At 32.3% G+C, this 17,547-nt stretch overlaps 1 protein-coding gene across 2 annotated transcripts; it reads right to left on the bottom strand.

The window, feature by feature from the left end:
- Positions 1-3,911: 3,911 nt before the first annotated feature.
- On the bottom strand, positions 3,912-17,023 carry LOC126681201 (uncharacterized protein At5g08430). Of its 2 annotated transcripts, XM_050376669.1 has the most exons (9): positions 16,841-17,021; positions 15,694-16,462; positions 13,482-13,594; positions 11,295-11,354; positions 10,272-10,322; positions 7,324-7,394; positions 6,154-6,659; positions 5,886-5,927; positions 3,912-4,415 (listed from the first exon to the last, which is right to left on the bottom strand). In XM_050376669.1, the coding sequence occupies exons 2-9, from the start codon at positions 16,346-16,348 to the stop codon at positions 4,015-4,017; spliced, it is 1,899 nt and encodes a 632-aa protein (XP_050232626.1). In that variant the 5' UTR covers positions 16,349-16,462; positions 16,841-17,021; the 3' UTR covers positions 3,912-4,014. The 2 variants fall into 2 exon arrangements, with proteins under 2 accessions (XP_050232626.1, XP_050232627.1); XM_050376670.2 differs by lacking the exon at positions 5,886-5,927 and having other exon boundaries at positions 16,841-17,023.
- Positions 17,024-17,547: the final 524 nt, after the last annotated feature.

Genomic DNA, 17,547 nt, shown 5'->3' with positions numbered 1-17,547 from the left:
CAAACATTTTTCCTTTCTTGTCAGATGCATTAAAAAATTGAAATTTGTAACTGTTTTAATATTTATTATTTTATTTTAAATTTTGTCATTTTATCTAAATTTCAACCTTTTATTAGAGTTGTGTCATTTAGACCAATGTGTAATTTAATCTACCTGAATATCATAAGTGATTCATGAATCGTATACCATCGCAATTTGTAGTTTGCACCTAGAACATGTGAGTACGTAATTGATTGTTTGAATATACAAACTATACAATAAAACTCTTACAACCATTGACATGACACTTGTTAATTGGTCTCTTTCAATATATTTAATATATCTATAAAGTTATAATTTTAGTTCCTATATTTTAATTATTTAGAGTGATTTTATTTTTTTTATTTTTCTAAATAATACTCCTAAAATTATAATTCTTATTAATATTTTATCATGAATGAAAATTAACTCATATATTAATAATAATATAGTGTAAATATTAATTTACTATTGTAACAATTATCTAAAATCATTTAAGTGTAATTTATCATAATTTTAAAAAATTAAAATGGATGAAATATATGTTTATCTAAAATAATGCATTATTTTTAAAAAATATTAATAAAAAATTTTATTAGCTGAACTTATAAAAAATTCATTTTTAATAAACTAATTTAATAATCTTTGTTAATTTTATTTTTTATTTTCATTTCAACTATTATTTTATTATATGCAACACTACCGTCTTAAAAAACTAAAACATAGATAAAGATAATCAATTGGAAATAAATAATCATATTATTGTTCAGTTTGCAATTTTAGAAGTCATAAATTGTATAGACATGTTTTATATAAAATATAGGAACTAAAAATGTAACTTTATAGATATATTAAATGTATTAAAAGAGACCAATCAACAAATAACATGTCAATGGTTATAGGAGTATTCTACAACCAAGGTTGTAGGAAAATTTTATTCGTTTTATTGTAGTTTGCTTATCAAACTTATTTGTTTTATTTTAATAAAAGGTTTTTCGGTAAAAAACGCATAAACGAAGTCGGATTTTAATAATATTTGCCAAAAAATTTACCACATGCATTATTTGACTTAAAAAATTTCCACTTAATTAAAATTATACATACGTGACAGATAATGTTCCATTCCATATATTTTGTTTTTTATGCCTCTAAAGCAAAGGACTGACGATCTATAAAAAGCATACGGTGGATAATTGTCTATGTTATAATTTTGATTATTAAAAAAAACAATAATATAATTGAATAGTATAATTTTATGTCATGATTTAAATTCATGAACCGTGACCGGCGCAAAAAAAATAAGAGTGTTGGTTTCGATGTTCGTAGCATGCCTAAACGGATCACAAGAAAGCGCACACATTCAGCAACATATATCCAATACTCGGGAGTAACCAAGAGTCCAAGATCATACAATTACAATCATAATAATAATATCAACGCTCGGTGGCGAAAGCCACATGCATGATAAGAGGGGCATTTGCCCCTCTTATTTTTTCAAAAAATACAATTTCTTATGTAAAGTTAAATTTTATTTGTATGAGTTACCTATAAAATATTATATAATAACCCTCTTAATTTTAATAAATTTAAATTTTACATATTATTCATGAAAGTAGTATATTTTGCCCCTCTTATTTTTTTTTTGTGGCTACGTCTCTATCAACTCTTCGCATCAACCCGAGACTCCAAGTCATGCATAAACATCCATACATAATATCCTTTTGTCCTCACAAAGACAACGTACGACAAATTTAAAAATAATGTTTTTGTCTTCTAAATTTCAGTGCTTGATGTACCAAAAGTTGCAGAATTTGAGGCAGGGAAGTAAATATATGTGGATGATTATACCACATAATTTTTTTTCAGTTGATTGCTCGAAATGAGATGCATGAAATAGAGAACAAATTGGTAGCGCAGTATGTCGGTGGCTTGCGGGTTCAATTCAATACATAGTCAATCTTTTTAATCCTATTCACTTTTAGCCGCTCATCAAAAGACATTGCAGATAGAGTTGTTTTGGTGATTCTACAGCACCAAGTGCATCAGGTAGTGGCAGCAGTGGAGTGGAGAACAAGGCAATGAATGGCGCGGTTGGTAGAGGTAAAAGAAATTGTAATCAATTTTCTAGACCTTTTAGTTGTAGTAATAATTGTTGTTTTGGTTGTGGAGAGATAGGTCAACAGTAGGCAGATTGCTGAAAAAATGCTATTAGAAAAACCTTTTCTAGGGATACCGATGACTTTGGTAATGAGGGTTTGAGATGACGGATGACCCAGTTTTAGACAGTGGCGAGAGATTTGATGAGAAGGTGGTGTGTGGCGATACAGGGGTTGCACTGGTCGTCAGACGGGCTTACTTAACACCCAAGGCAATACATGAGAATTGGTTGCAGAATAATATTTTTCAATCCACTTGCACTATTTTGGGGAAGGTGTCTTGTTTTGTCATTGACGCAAGGATTTGCGAGAATATTATCCCCGTAGAGCCAATCTAGAAGTTGGCAATTGACTAATTCAATTTACATATTCACAAATTAAATTTCACAATTTACCAATTCAATTCACAAGTTCACAATTAAGTTCACTAATTAAATTCACCAATTTCACAATTCTATTCACCAAATTGGCGTGGTTGAAAAAGGATGGTGAGATTAGTGTATCATTACGTGCTTTAGCGTTTTTTTTTTTTCTACTAGTGCATGATATCGAGTAACTATATGGTGTCATGCGGTTTCCATGAATACATGTCATCTGTTATTAAGGCGGCCATGACTATTTGGTTGAACGGTCATGCACGATGGGAGAAATAACACTTACAGTTTTGTGTTTAAAAGTGTAAAATTTGTTTTACAACCTAGTCATGGTGTTGAGACACCAAAATATGTGGAGAGTAGCACAAACTTGCTATCTTTGGCCAAGTATGATGAGGAGCTGCAAAGTTCAAAATCTATGCATGTGCTGAATTGGCCAAGAAACTGTTGAGGAATCCACAATATAGAAAGCGGTCTCACCGCTTTTGGCAAAAATCGCAAATGTGTTTCCGAATGACTTTCCGCCCATGTTGCCACTGTTACGTGATATTTATGATCATGTGAAACAAGATGCAACAAGAAGCGGGAGGATGAATAGTTTCTAATTAAAACTTTTGCAAATTAAAATGATTAACTACTTTATTTAAGATATGGATATAAAAGTATGAGAGAAAGCCGTATAATGGTTTGGTGTGAACTCCCAACTACATCCACTTCCCTTTCACGAGAGATTTTCACTAAATTTAGAGTTTTGAAAAGTTCATTCCCAACCCAGGTTTTTCAAAACTCAGCCGAATACAAATTTTTAGTTTTTCAGAAAAAGGAAAACCAGCACTACTAGTTTTTCTCAAGGGTAAAACTAAAAACCAACAAAAATCCTAGTTTTTCACAAAGAAAAAACTAGAAACCAATAAACTACAACAAATGAGTTTCAAAGGCTAACTCACAACCAACTAAATTCGAAAGGGTTTTTCATAAAATTGAAGTTTGTTTCAAGGGTTTGAATGCTCAAGTTGTTACACTCATACATAAATATTTATAGCCTTCAAATACTTCTAAAGCAACATGCCAAAATTATCAAATGCAGAGGAATAAGTCATTTATTGTTCGGACAGTAGCCACCTTAAGAATTAACACAATACGCAACTATAAAGTTCTTTACTCAAGTTTTAAAGATAAAAAAAAGTTTTAATATACTGAAACTAAATTACAATATTTCCCCCCCTCAAATTCTGCATTAAAGAAAATCTCACATTATTATTCAAATGTTTTTGAACAGCATCTTTATAGACCTTGCAACAAGCTGGCCAAAAGATATATATGAATGAATAATTAACAGGCCTCTATGAAAATACCCAGACACTTCAGTTCAAATGTTTAGAATATATCACTAGCCTTGGCAAAATGGACCAATTTATTTGTAGAACTGTACATTAGTCATTTTACATCTATAAATCGCCAAAATCTTACTTTAAAAAATTAATCGGGTAACAATGGTGAAGAATGTCTCGTAATAATACAGCATCCTTTTCGCTCTGTCCCGTCCTCCAAACCTTGAAGCTAGGAGGAAAATAGTCAGCATCACTCCACCGTTTCAAGGATGCAGCTGAGAAAGGACCTTGCACATCTCCCTGTGGATCTGCGTAATACCACATAAAGCTTCCAACATCGTAATCAAGAATCTGAACATCGCCGCTTGAATCTTCATTTTCATCATCATCGCTCAAATCAATCACCTGCATATTTATTACGCCTTGAGAGTTCTTTTGTACTACTTCCACAGGGTCAATTTTGCTGTTATTCTCAAAACAAATTTCTGTTGGGTGCTCCTTTTTCTGTTCTTCAAAGAGAACATCATGCGGGGAATCTGCAGTAAAACCATGAAATTTCAGCAAGTAAAACTGTAAAAAATATGAACTCCTAAACACAAAATTTGTGCAGGTGCAGCAAACAAACCAAAATAATAGGGTGATTATGGTAATATTACTGCCCAACTAAAATAGGAAAAAGTGAATAATCGGAATACATAACATTGTTAGAAATCGATATCATAAATAAATTCTTTTCCCTACTGAACACCAGCAGTTTCTTTTTCTAGACTTTCAAACCTTAGTGGCTAGCTAACGTAATCTCTATCCAGAATGCTAAGCAACTCTTCACCGTGGACTGTGACATTCCAGAAAAGACAATATCATGCCACCGTTAAATAGCCAATCAACTCAAAATCTCAATCTGTTAGGTAAAATTCTAACTATAATTTTATTACGTCTAACACACTTCCACACGTAAATGTCCAATACACTTGAAGCGTTAACAGATCCGGACTCATCTTACCTTTTGTGCTCAGAAATTTAATTAATCGTATGGAACTTACCAAGGATGGAATACTAGATCTTAGAGGCTTTAATACCAACTACGGTTTTATTATCCCTGACACTACCAAATCATGTAAAACAAATAGTTGCATTCTTATAAACTATTGATTTTTACAACCACAAATCCCATTTCTGTTTTAAGGTTTTTGGCAGCAATTATAGTGAAAAAGAATTAACAAATGGCAAGGAAGAAAAGAAAACTCAGTTTATGCTTTTCCAAGGAAATATTGGCCTACATAAAGAAATTTGACTTTCCGTTTTTCAATAGGATTATTGTTAAGAGTGCACTAACTAATTACTTTTATAGGAACCTGCAAATTTGTTTGTTAATAATCTGCTCTGACGCATTCATTCCCTCTTAATTACCATGGGACTTGCCGGTAGGTAACTGACCAAAATATTGATTATTCACCATATAATATGAAAACCGAAATGCTGAAAAAGAAAACACGAAACGGCATTTTTTTTTTTAAATTATGTTATAAATATAAATTTTGGAATTTTAGAAGCATTTCTGAAAACAAAAAACAAAATATTAAGCCAATAACTTTGTGCAAAAACTAAAACAATTCTGACAAACCTGCCTTCTAAAACCTGAATTGACAACTGCTATAGACATCAGCAGATCTTGTAATGGTCAAATAACAGTCATTATCATTGTAAAAAATGACACCCGTTTAGGGAAAATAAGAAACAGTTCCAGTACAAAAAATCGTAGCAGCATCAGAGGACCGTTTTTCTACTTTACATAGCACAAAAACCCTTATTTATAAACATGATTTTGTAAGTGTGTTAATGTTTCACTAGCAAATGGAATGAAAACTACACAGAAAAGGAATATTGGCAAAACATATGATAGATAAAGAAATATTTACTAATTTAATATCATTTCCCTTCTCTTCTATTACGTTCTTCCATAATCCCAGAATAAAAGTAAATGAGAGAAAATGAGGAAATTTTACCCATTCCATTATTTTGTTTTCTTGATGCGACTGGTTGTTCCTCTGCAGAAAGAAAGCACAAATGCCAGGAACTTAGCTGAGATTTATATATATATATATATATATATATATATATATATATATATATATATACAAGAAGATTCAGAGAAATAGAGTTGCACAGGCACATGCATCACTCGACCTTGAAAAGCGGCATGCATAACAGAATAGAAGATTTTACCTCAAATAAGGCTGGCTAATAAAGATATAGATAACAATAATGCCATACCTACTGAATTTGCACCAAAAGATATCCAAGTTGATTGATTTCCATTGGTTGCTCCATCAAACTTAAGGACATCTGAACCTTCACTAAGGATTAATTCACCAACTCCGCAGGGGGTTGGTAAAACTCCATTGAGTGTTGATTCCCCAACTCCGCAGGGGCCTGGTAAAACTCCATTGAGTGTCGATTCCCCAACTCCGCAGGGGGTTGGTACAACTCCGTTGAGTGTCGATTCCCTATCTCCGCAAGGGGTTGGTAAATCTCTATTAAGTGTCGATTCACCAACTGCATTCACGGTTGATTCACCAACTTCATTCATGGTTGATTCGCCAGCTACTTTAATGGTTGATTCAGGAGAACCATCTACCTTATTCAGATTATCTGGAAATTCCTGCGGGATCACCTCAGCTTCTATTTCCTCAGGAATAATTTCTGGGACCTCACACAATAACCTCTTCTGCTCATTTGGAGTCTGCAACAGCTGCCTCCTCTCAAGGTACTCAAACAGTGTAAGCTAAATCAAGTTAAGTATCCCAAAGACAATGTTCATATGTGATACCAGCATCTATCTCATGATGACCTAGAACTATCATATAAGTAACATTATATAAAAGAAAAAACAATAAGTAATTATTTATGAAAAACTTAGCAGTAATCATAGAAATCTGGAACGTGGAACGTGGAATGTTCCAGTCCATGGTACGGGTACCCATACAAAATTCGTTACTAATTAATATTTATGGTAGTTGAATGTCATTTGGAATGCGATATTATTTATGGCGCTGCCAATATTATTCATTTTGAAAACTACGACATATACAGAACAAATGCACAAAATGAAATTCTGCAAATCCTTTATAATTTAGTGCACGCATGCATTACTAACTACCAAAAGTGGATTTTTGATTTGATTTACTATGTCAACCATTGACAAATAAGTAGGATAGCATCCTGACATGTTTTTGAACTTTAAAAGAAACACTTCGGCATCATAGACAACACACATGCCTTTTTCCTTCTCAATTCCAATCAATCATAGACAGCACCACATGATGCAGTATATTTTTTTGAAGACTGTAACATCTTCCTCACCATAAAACTACTAAGCATTACAGCTGGAAAAAAAAACAATGATTTTAGCCACAGTACATGTTGAAAATCATAAAAGGATATTCTCTGCGCCATCCCTTTTCATTAGCTTGATCAATCAATTTTTGCAGCAAAGCAAGTTCTGTGACAATCCACTGATAATTATCCCAACATGAATTAGAAATAGATAACTGAAGTATAAAAGTCACCTTTCATTTAAAAGGTTCCATAGCAAGATCACATGACGAAGACAATGATCCAAAAATTCAAACTCACATGAAATAGGAATATATGATGGACTAACAACGATAAGATAGATTATATCTATAACATATGGTCCAGCAACAAGGAACACAACACTTGCTATTTGTTCTTTTACACTAAGAAACCCACATGATAGCTTTTTTTTATCATTGGGGAATTTTTAGAGCTTGTGGGATAAATTGATCCCACGACCTTAACAGAATTTTGCCCAGCGCATATATCATTTAAGCTATAGCTCATTGGTCATGATGATAGCAGTTTAGTTATTTATCTATACATCACAACAAATTCTTTTAACATTTATTTCAGAAGCAAGATATTTATGCTGAATCCAAAAATTTACTTGAATATTCCCATGCTAATAGGTTTACTGAAAAGCCATTAATTAATCACACCATAAAAACATGTCATAATTGGAGTTGTAGTTCTTTCTTTTTTTTGTTTGTCTTTCATTGTCACATATGTGGCCTTCTTTTAAACATGCACCTTCTATAATTCTCCTGTTTTCTACAACCCTACAAACTAGGCCCAAGCTTATCTGGAAGGAAAAAACATAAGATAAGCTTAGCTGAAAGGCTGACAAAGGTTTGATAGTCAATAACTTTAGTTTTCGAAGCCACGGGATTTAAATTTAGAGAGTACTACTTTTGTTATTTTCAGGATGGAAATGCTGGTTGGATGTCTTTAGATCTAATTTTGAGTCTTATTCTGAAGTCATTATTTGGTCAAGAGATGCTGATAAATTTAGCTCTACGGACGTCAAAAAATTTATTCAGATTAGATTAAAAAGTAAAAAAATCTTAAAATGTTGTAGATCACTTTAATTACTCTATGAAATCTATGATACTTTAGTAAAAAAAATCTGTGAACATAAATTCCACCTATTGTCAGGGTTTTAGAGCATCTATAATAGGCTCAATAAATGAGAAAAACTCATTTATTTAAAAAGTTTATCAATAAATTTAGTATCCATTATACTCTTTATTATTAAAAGAATTAAAAGAAAGATAAAGTTTGAGTCTCCAATGAGACTATGATTTTCAAAAAGAATTTTTTTAATTTGCTTATTCCTTTTTTTAACAAAATAAAAGCAGCAAAATTATATTAAAACAAAAAAGAGAGAAATAAATAAATATCATTTAATATTAATGAAAAAAAGCCATTGAATTTAAACTAGAATTTCCATTTATTTTATAAAAAAACACTCTTTTGTTTAAAGAACACTATTGAAGATATTATTAGATTATGTGCTGCAAGTTCAACCACAGGTGTTATGCCTATGGAAACTTCAATGTGATGGTTGTAGAAATCCAAGATTAATATTAGAGTCATAGCACTTTTTTACAACTTCTGTAGCAAAGCTCTACTTCAATTGAAGTATATAGTTAATTAATCTAATAGCATAGTTCTGCAAATTTTCCAAAAACGTTTACTCTCAAGTGCCAAACCTTCAATGCAAACAACTCCTGAAACTTTGTCTTAGTTGTCTCTTATTTGCCTCCTAATCATACTAGGTCACAAAGTGAAATTGTTTATTTGAATTGACTTCTCCAGCTTTCAAATCAACCCCAATACAGTTCTAAGAAACTAAACATACAATCCGTCAGCAGGAATGCATGTAAGGTATCCTATACCATATGTTATGATGCTTACCTAACATTGTTAAATAAAAGAGTTAAATGCAAATTCATACACCAACTTTGACCTAATTTGCAATTACGACATAAACTTTTAAACTTGGCAATGTCAGTAATGAACTTTGCACTTTTGGCAAATCGATACACCGAATATTTTCCGGGACAATTTTGCTGAGTTGGAAGCCGGGAAAAACACGTATACTGACACAATGGATTTCAGTATTTGCCACGTAATTTGGCACGTTAGCAAATGAAATCACAAACTTTAACGTAATTTGCAATTACAACACTAATTTTAAAATTTTGGCAAAAACAGGCATCAACTTTTACTTTTTGGCAAATCGAAACACCGTTTATTTTCCAATTTGTCAGCCTACGTGGCAATTCCAACTTCAACTCAGCAAAAATGTCCCGGAAAAATATCGGTATATCGATTTGCCAAAAGTGCAAAGTTCATTACTGACATTGCCAAGTTTAAAAGTTTATGTTGTAATTGCAAATTAGGTCAAAGTTGGTGTATGAATTTGCATTTAAATAAAACCACTAAAAGATGATAGATTCATATGTTATATTCTAAGCACACAATTCATAGGGCACCCAAACTTCTACATGAAAGTTCTTAATATTACTTATTACTAACATATCAGTTAATAATTATAATTTACAATTTCAAATGTACCAGAACATTGAATTCGTAGTAAAGAATTTATTTTGCGATTAGAGTTATATGGATTTTCTTGTCTTAATGATGATAGAAGATGTGCAAGCTCCTGTTAATTTTGGCCAAGCATTTTTAGATAAATATGAAACAGTACGTTCTTTAGTACAAGTCCGCAACATTAAGAACCAACATGCACAGGTCTAAATTTATCAATCCCTGAAGATTTAAATCTAAATCTACATCACTTATCCTAAACAAATGGCCACTTGATAGACATTTAGTTCACAAGTGTACATCCAAACAACATATAATGTTGATTTTGGGGCCCTGGTGCGTCAATTCATCATTAAGAAGTTGGTCCTAAATTGAATTATGTACCGAATTCTAAACCATTAGAATAAGAAAAGAAACAAAATAACCAGGTCCTTATTTTCCACAATTAACTATTTGCTTAAAAATTAAATACCTACATGATTTGTTATATCCTCATGCAAGACTTGAACCTTCTCTTCCAACTCCACCTATAAAAATTCCAATCAGCAAACATTGAATAAGAACCCAAAAATTATCAAAAGAGAGAGATAGAAAGCGTGAAAGCAAGCTCTTAATTGTAACTTGTGATTATCTTCTACAATCTACAAATAAAAAGAATACATAATGTTTAACTTCAAAGCAAGCAACAAGAGTGAGCAAGTTGGAATAACTACGCGAATATCATTACTAAAGCTTCTGCTCTGGATATCACCATTAAACAACATGCTCTTGCAATCCAGATATAAAAATAAGTATCAGAGACTTTACAAATTGTATTAATAATGTCTGGAATTTAAGGCATGGAAATTGTCGACAAAAGGGGGTGTAGGAAATAGAAGGTGAATTAGGATAGACTAGCTCATCTAAACAGGGAGAATTGTGGGCATAACGAGTTCAACTTACCAAACTATATTGTTGGTTTGTCAAGACTCAATAGCAACAATTTAATTTGATCTAGAGTTTGTCAAAATAAATTTAATCTAGTAGAATTGGTCATGTTTATAATATATTAAATCAAATAAATACTAAATGAATTCATTGCAAATGTAATGAATTACAGAATAGAATTGAACCAAACAATGGGTAAGATTCCCAATCAAGATCCCATAGATTTAAAAAAATTGGATGAGCAAATAACAGTAAACTCGTAAACTAACAGATGGACAAGAAATGAGTCCTAAACTTTTTCCCATAACTATATCACCTATTCTAGATGTGAATGTACAAAATCGCTAGCAAGGTGAACCGCATCCTGTTATAGAACACTAAAAAGATGTACACGACATTTAATCCAGGGTAGGAGGCCGCAAAAGAATTAATTTAATTCAACAACAATCCTCCTAAATTTCCACTATAAAAAGTTCCATTATATAAGTCTAGGGCATGACAAAAAACTGTAATGGAAATCTTTGTATACATGGCAGTGACCATAACCTTAGGCAAAAGATAAGGAAACTTACAAGAGTTGGCTTCTTGATTAAACCATCTTTTATTCTCCGACACAAATCCTCACATTCTTCCTGCAGCAAGAAGAGAAACCTAAGGAAGCTCATGAAAGTCATTCAGATGTTGCACAAATTTGCACAAGCACATGCATCCATCGAAATTGCAGTCAATCAAGCAAAATATAGAATCTTTTATCTGCGCATATCTAGCAGCTGCAGCTGTTCTCTGTCCTTTTATCTATATATTTGTGCCTATGTATCAATATGTAACTACCTAATTGAAATAAAATAGAAGCTCTAGATCCAAAATAGTAATAATGACATCAAATTATAAAAATAATCATGCAAGAGAAATAAGACTATGATACACTCAATTTTCTTATACTTATTGCCATTAGATGAGATAGGACTGAAATAATCCATTATTTTCATATTTAAACTAGTTCAATCCCACAAAATTTGTCAACATAATAAAGAAGTTCAAGGAACTTAATGGGTTATTGGGTTACATCTCCAACACTTTGAAGTACGTGCCAAATGTTTACTCACTTTTTAAGAAATTGTTGATCATACAGTCTGATGTTTTAAAGTACATTACTCCTCAATGACCCCATAAAGACTGCAACATTTAGGTATAATGTTATTTTGAGATGAAAGAGAGGAGACAGAGAAACACAGAGGGGAGGAGGAACAAGAAATTTGTTGAATGCAGCAAATACATAAGGATATGGCTTCATATGGTTTCAAAAAAGCTAATAAAAAAAATATATTCTGATTGCATATGAAGCAGTCCTGGATGAGCAAAAATTTGGTTTAAACAAAAATAATGAATTAAACCAGCATATGTCGACTCGATTTGGTTAAAGATTTTACAAATTTCAGTTTTTGGTTAATTCGGTTTGATTGATAATAAAATTTAGTTTGGTTTGGTTTTTAACCTTTTGTAATCTAATTAACCGAATTAACTAAATTAACCAACTTTTTCATTAGTTCATAATAATTATAATTCCATTCATTCTGACCAAATCGACTGCATAAACCGGCTAAGTAATTTTGTACTTTTAAAAAATTTAGCTATTCAATCTATTCGGTTTCATTAGAAATATACATTTTCATTGGTGGTTTAAGGATATGAAGCACAAACACTTCTTGGAGGTGTTGTATGCAAATGGGACAGGACGACACGTATGGAGCACGGTAAAAAAAGGCTCCCAGCAGTTTTTACTATTAAAAGGAGGGCACATGCCGGGAACACATAGAGAGTGTTTAAGTATTTAGATCTTGTTATTGGAGTTAATTTTAATAAATTAAACTTTTTTTGAACTTCTTTTCCTTATATCAAATGAATCATGAATAATATTTACATAATGTGTGTGTAATAGTAAATATTTAATTAACTCGCTGTGTTCCCGTCATGTCTGTGTCTCGTTTTCTAAAAAAACGATCATCCGCCGTGTTTGTACCCGTAACCATTTCCATACTCGTGCCGGTGCTTCATAGATTGAAGGTATAATAGTTTGATTAATTTAGGAAGCTTAGTTCAGTTTTGACTGAAACAACCAAATGCTCACCCGTAGATGCATTTGATGACAATTTTTGTCTGTTCACTAAACACTTTGCACCCAACTTCACGTCAAACAATTGTAGAATGAAAAGCCACTAAACTTTATTTTTAATTGCTAAAGTTAAAACTTCCACTTTCTATATTTGTAATACAAAGGTTCAATTAAAATTTAGATTCCTATATTTGTAATTCAAAATTAATATATTTAACTTCATCAACATATTAAAAAAGTAAATATTTTTTTAAATAAGACAATAAGGGTCAATACCATCAAAATAGTAGGTTGAAAAAAAAAATCTAATGGAAGTAAAAATGCACAAAACATGCCAAATTTAATATCAACGAGTTTGGATTCTATGGAAGACGAATAAGATGCAATGTAGCAGATGAAAAATTAAACTTTCAGGAAGAAAGAATGATGTTTAGCACTTAGCACGGCCACAGAGAATCAGCTTGTAATTTCTGTGATTATTTTGGTCAGCTGGCTCTTAAAAGGAACTAGCCCCTACTCAACCAACAAAAGAAATATAATGAAATGGCAGAACTAGTATACAATGCTCAATGCTGCTCATAATCAAAGCACCAACAAATTACATGCAGCTGAATTCCAAATTAACTAGGTATAGTATGTGAATTACCTTTGAGAAGTTCTCATCCGAAAGCATGGAGATATTGACATCTTTCATGAAATTTGAAACTTGAAGAGTAATTTCTGCATTCTTATCATCAGAATCAGAGGCTTTCTTTAAACCTGAAGCATAGATGGATCTAAATTCCATTACAGTTAATGTAAAACATATATTTATTATTCATTGAATAACATAAACATGAATCTAAGCTATTCTGATATTAAGATAGATATAGATTCAATCGTGGAAGTGGATCTGAAGCAAGACTGATGCAGAACGAGAATTCTGAGAGTAGAAGTTTAAATCTTATTAATGGAATTAAGGATTTTTAACAAATTAATAATTTCAAAACTCAAAAGTTCATTAAGTCTAAAATTATGTCTTAGTGCAGGAATTCGGATTTATTAATTTAGAGGTATTCTGATAATTTCTAGAAAATCCTTGTTCTCGAGTCATATTCTTAATCCTTGTTCCATTAATAAGATTTAAACTTCTAATTTCATTAATTCTCGTTATGCATCAAAGACCGGCATATAAACAACAGGATTAGCAGAACAGCGGCAATAATGCAACTGTCAAGCACCCACCTCCACTATCATTTCTCTCCAAAATAAAATCATATAAATAAGATGAAAAAAACAAAAAAAAAATAGGTCTAGAGGAATAACTCCAGGAAAGTATCAATATTAAGTTGACACTACAAAAGCTGGTTCAACATAAGTGATGGATACCACATGCACAAAAATCATAAACACAAAAAAAAACTCCACCCTAAAACTGGTGGACCCAAAAGAATTAAGTAAGCAGTAACCACTAATTTGTAGTTTAACAAAAAAATAGAACTCACAATAGCAAATCCAATTCTCTTCCCCACATTATCCATTTGTCATCATCAAGGTAAATAGCTTCTTCTACTTCCCCCTCATTTAAGACACTCAATTTTCTTCCTCTTTTAACATGCCCTCTAAGTATACCTAACATGTACGTGGTCCTAAACCTAGAAGCAGTAACTGCTGATTCAGACAATTGAGTTGACAAGAAGAAAGATACAAAAAGTGGCCCACCTGGGACAATTGCTAGAAATTTTTTGTGATATTGATATCACTTATGACCAGAATCTAAGTAATTATTGAATACACTACAGTTATTGACAAAAATAGCACCTCCAAAATATTAAAATCGTATCATAACAGCACATCAATGTAATCCAGTGGCAGACGTAAATCAAATTGATAAAAGTAAAATAAAAAACACAAGATTAGGCACAAATACAAAAGGTGTGTTTATGGCACCTCAGCAAGCCTCTAACGACTATGTAATACAGGGTTGGCAAGAGAAACTCGTTAATCCTAGACTTTAAAAATTCTGAATTTCATTCCTCATCAATCCGAAGAAAGCCATCCAACTTGCATCTGAAATATCCTGAAACCAAAGACCTACTATGAAGGATACATCATACATATTTTTGTCAATTGTCACTAATATAATATCTTAGAAATCATAAAACTGGCAATGCCTATTCAGTCAAATTCAAATACAATTATAAATTCCACTGCCTACCACTAGATACGAAAATACCACATATAAGAGACTTTAAGCCCTTACGAGGAAGCTGTTTTGGGCAATTAAATATTCAGCAGTTTGGTTGGAATAGACTTTGTTGTGATCCAAACAAGATAATAAAAGATATTTAATTTCAAAGAGAACCTCTTTAATGAAATTCAGAAACATAGTACAATGATAAATTTCGCCTCTAGCATATCTGCTTTAACTTGTTATAGTAAAAGACTTACAGACAAGTAGAAATACTACTTAAGGATTTAATGAAGGAAAGTCAAAGAAATGCAACTACGAAAAAGAAACCTAAATAACATTGACCTAAAATACATCAGTAAGGGAAACAGAAAAGAAGCTTGAAGTAAACTGCAAACAAACTAGTCGAACCATGACTGAAAACCGAGGAAACTGCCACCTAAATTTTACAACGATATAAATGCAGCTAAATGTCTTGAGGAAAAATCTAGACAAAGGTAGTACAATAAGAAAGAAAATACAAACACAAACTCCATGGATAGAGCCAATCATTCTCAAGGGTTAAGCCTATGTTGATCTATAAAATTGCACATAAGATGCTCGATATTTCTAACACTTCAAATCCATCTTTCAAAGGAAATTCATTGACATACACATACATATATTTGCATAAATAACAGAAAATCACCTGTTACTTGGACAAGCATGTGAGAATTTTTCTGGAGGTAGTCATGCGGGTCTGTTTTTATTCTTACAAAGCTTCCTAGTATTTTTCTTTCAAATACTTCAGGTTCCTTGAGAAGATTCTGGACTAAACTCCTTTTCAAATATATACGTTTAACATTATCAGGAATTATAGCAGCAAAGCAGCTTCTTGGAGCTTTTAAAACCTTCTTCTTACTGTGAATTTTTCTTTCAAAAGCCGCATTCTTCTGTCGTTCACTGGCATTGTCCTCTTCTTCTGAACTAAAAAGTAAATCATCCTCCGACTCTTCTTGGTTTTCAGCTAAGTGAGTTCCCAGCATTTCATAGATTTTGTTTTTGGCTATGGTTTTCCTTCCAAAAAGTAAAATGATATTGTCGTCACAAATGATCCTCTTCTTTTTTGTCGGATGGTGAAGGTTGTGATCCTTAACATATTTATTAACTATGTCGGTCAAATCATAATGAGAAATCTTTTTGCTGGTATCTACATCAATGGATTCAAGAAACTCAATCAGTGGTCGTGATCCCCACCCGACAAACTCCAACTTCTTAGGTCTAGCTTTTCTTTTCAAGCCAGCAGGAATATAAACCTCCCTCGTTTGTTCTTCCACCCAAAAGAATGAGTCACTCTTCCCCATTTCAACAAAATAACTAAAAAATCAACTAAACCAAACCTCTGCCCTCGTCTGTACCCCCTATGAACCTCTACTAGAGATAGAACGCAAAAGTTTTTCTGAAATCAACCATATGCCCTGCAAAAGATATAGATTCATTTCTTTCAAAATCATCCTAACAGATTCTAGCAACTGCCGGACTTTCCAAGCACGAAAACCGACTATACTAAAACCATATCGATTTCAACTAAATTTAGCAATTTCAGACTTTCAACAACACAATTTTATCTAAATAAATAATTCAAAAGTTCAACACTATAACTAACACAAGGATTTCCTGAATTATGTGTTTAACATGGTAAAAAATACTATTAACAAATAACAGCAAAATCACAAACAACAACCGATACAATCAATGCCAATTAATAACTTAAAATAAAAATTACTACAATTAATTATTTTCACTCTCTCTGTAATCAATAGATGAAAGGGAACGGCGAGAGAGAGCATATGTACCGGAAAAGAAACTGAGGGCACAGGTGACCGGCCACGTGTGCAACTGTATCGACGTCGTTTTGGATTCTACTATTTTCAGCTTCTCTCGAGTGTAACTGTGGAGAACAAAATCTGTTGGCTGAAGAATGACGCCACAACTCACAAACGGACGCCGCACAGGCTGAAGACTATTACTTATTCAAGGCTATGCCATAGACTTGTTTATGGGCTTGGATATCCGTCCCGGCCGTCCAAACCAATTCTATTAGGACCGGGCTTGGACATTACTCTTTTGAACAAAGGGTTGACGTGCTTTCTAAACTTGTGATACGGTGTCATCTAATTCAATTTATACTTTTTTTAGCAACTAACCCCAAAATTCTTCATTTTTTGATCAAATAACCCTATAATTGTATTTTTAAAACGCGCAAAATACAAATCGGAGGTGAAGGATGCAAAAAAGTAATTAATACTTCCCTAATTGTTGCGATATAATTATCCTAAATCTATCTTTTGAAATAAAAAAATATAAATTATGGGTTATTTGACCCAAAAATGAAGAGTTTTAGGGTTAGTTGCTCAAAAAAGTATAAATTGGATTAGATGACCCCGTGTCACAAGTTTAGGGGCGCGTTGACCCTTTGTTTCTAATCTTTTTGTTTCAAGTTCGGTTCGAGCTCAAAGCCGTATCTGTGTGCGTTTTTATGGGGAATTCAGGTTTTCATTTT

Source organism: Mercurialis annua, linkage group LG5 (assembly GCF_937616625.2).
Source record: "Mercurialis annua linkage group LG5, ddMerAnnu1.2, whole genome shotgun sequence".
In the NCBI taxonomy this organism is placed as follows: domain Eukaryota; kingdom Viridiplantae; phylum Streptophyta; class Magnoliopsida; order Malpighiales; family Euphorbiaceae; genus Mercurialis; species Mercurialis annua.
This window is presented reverse-complemented; position numbering and strand designations above follow the sequence as displayed.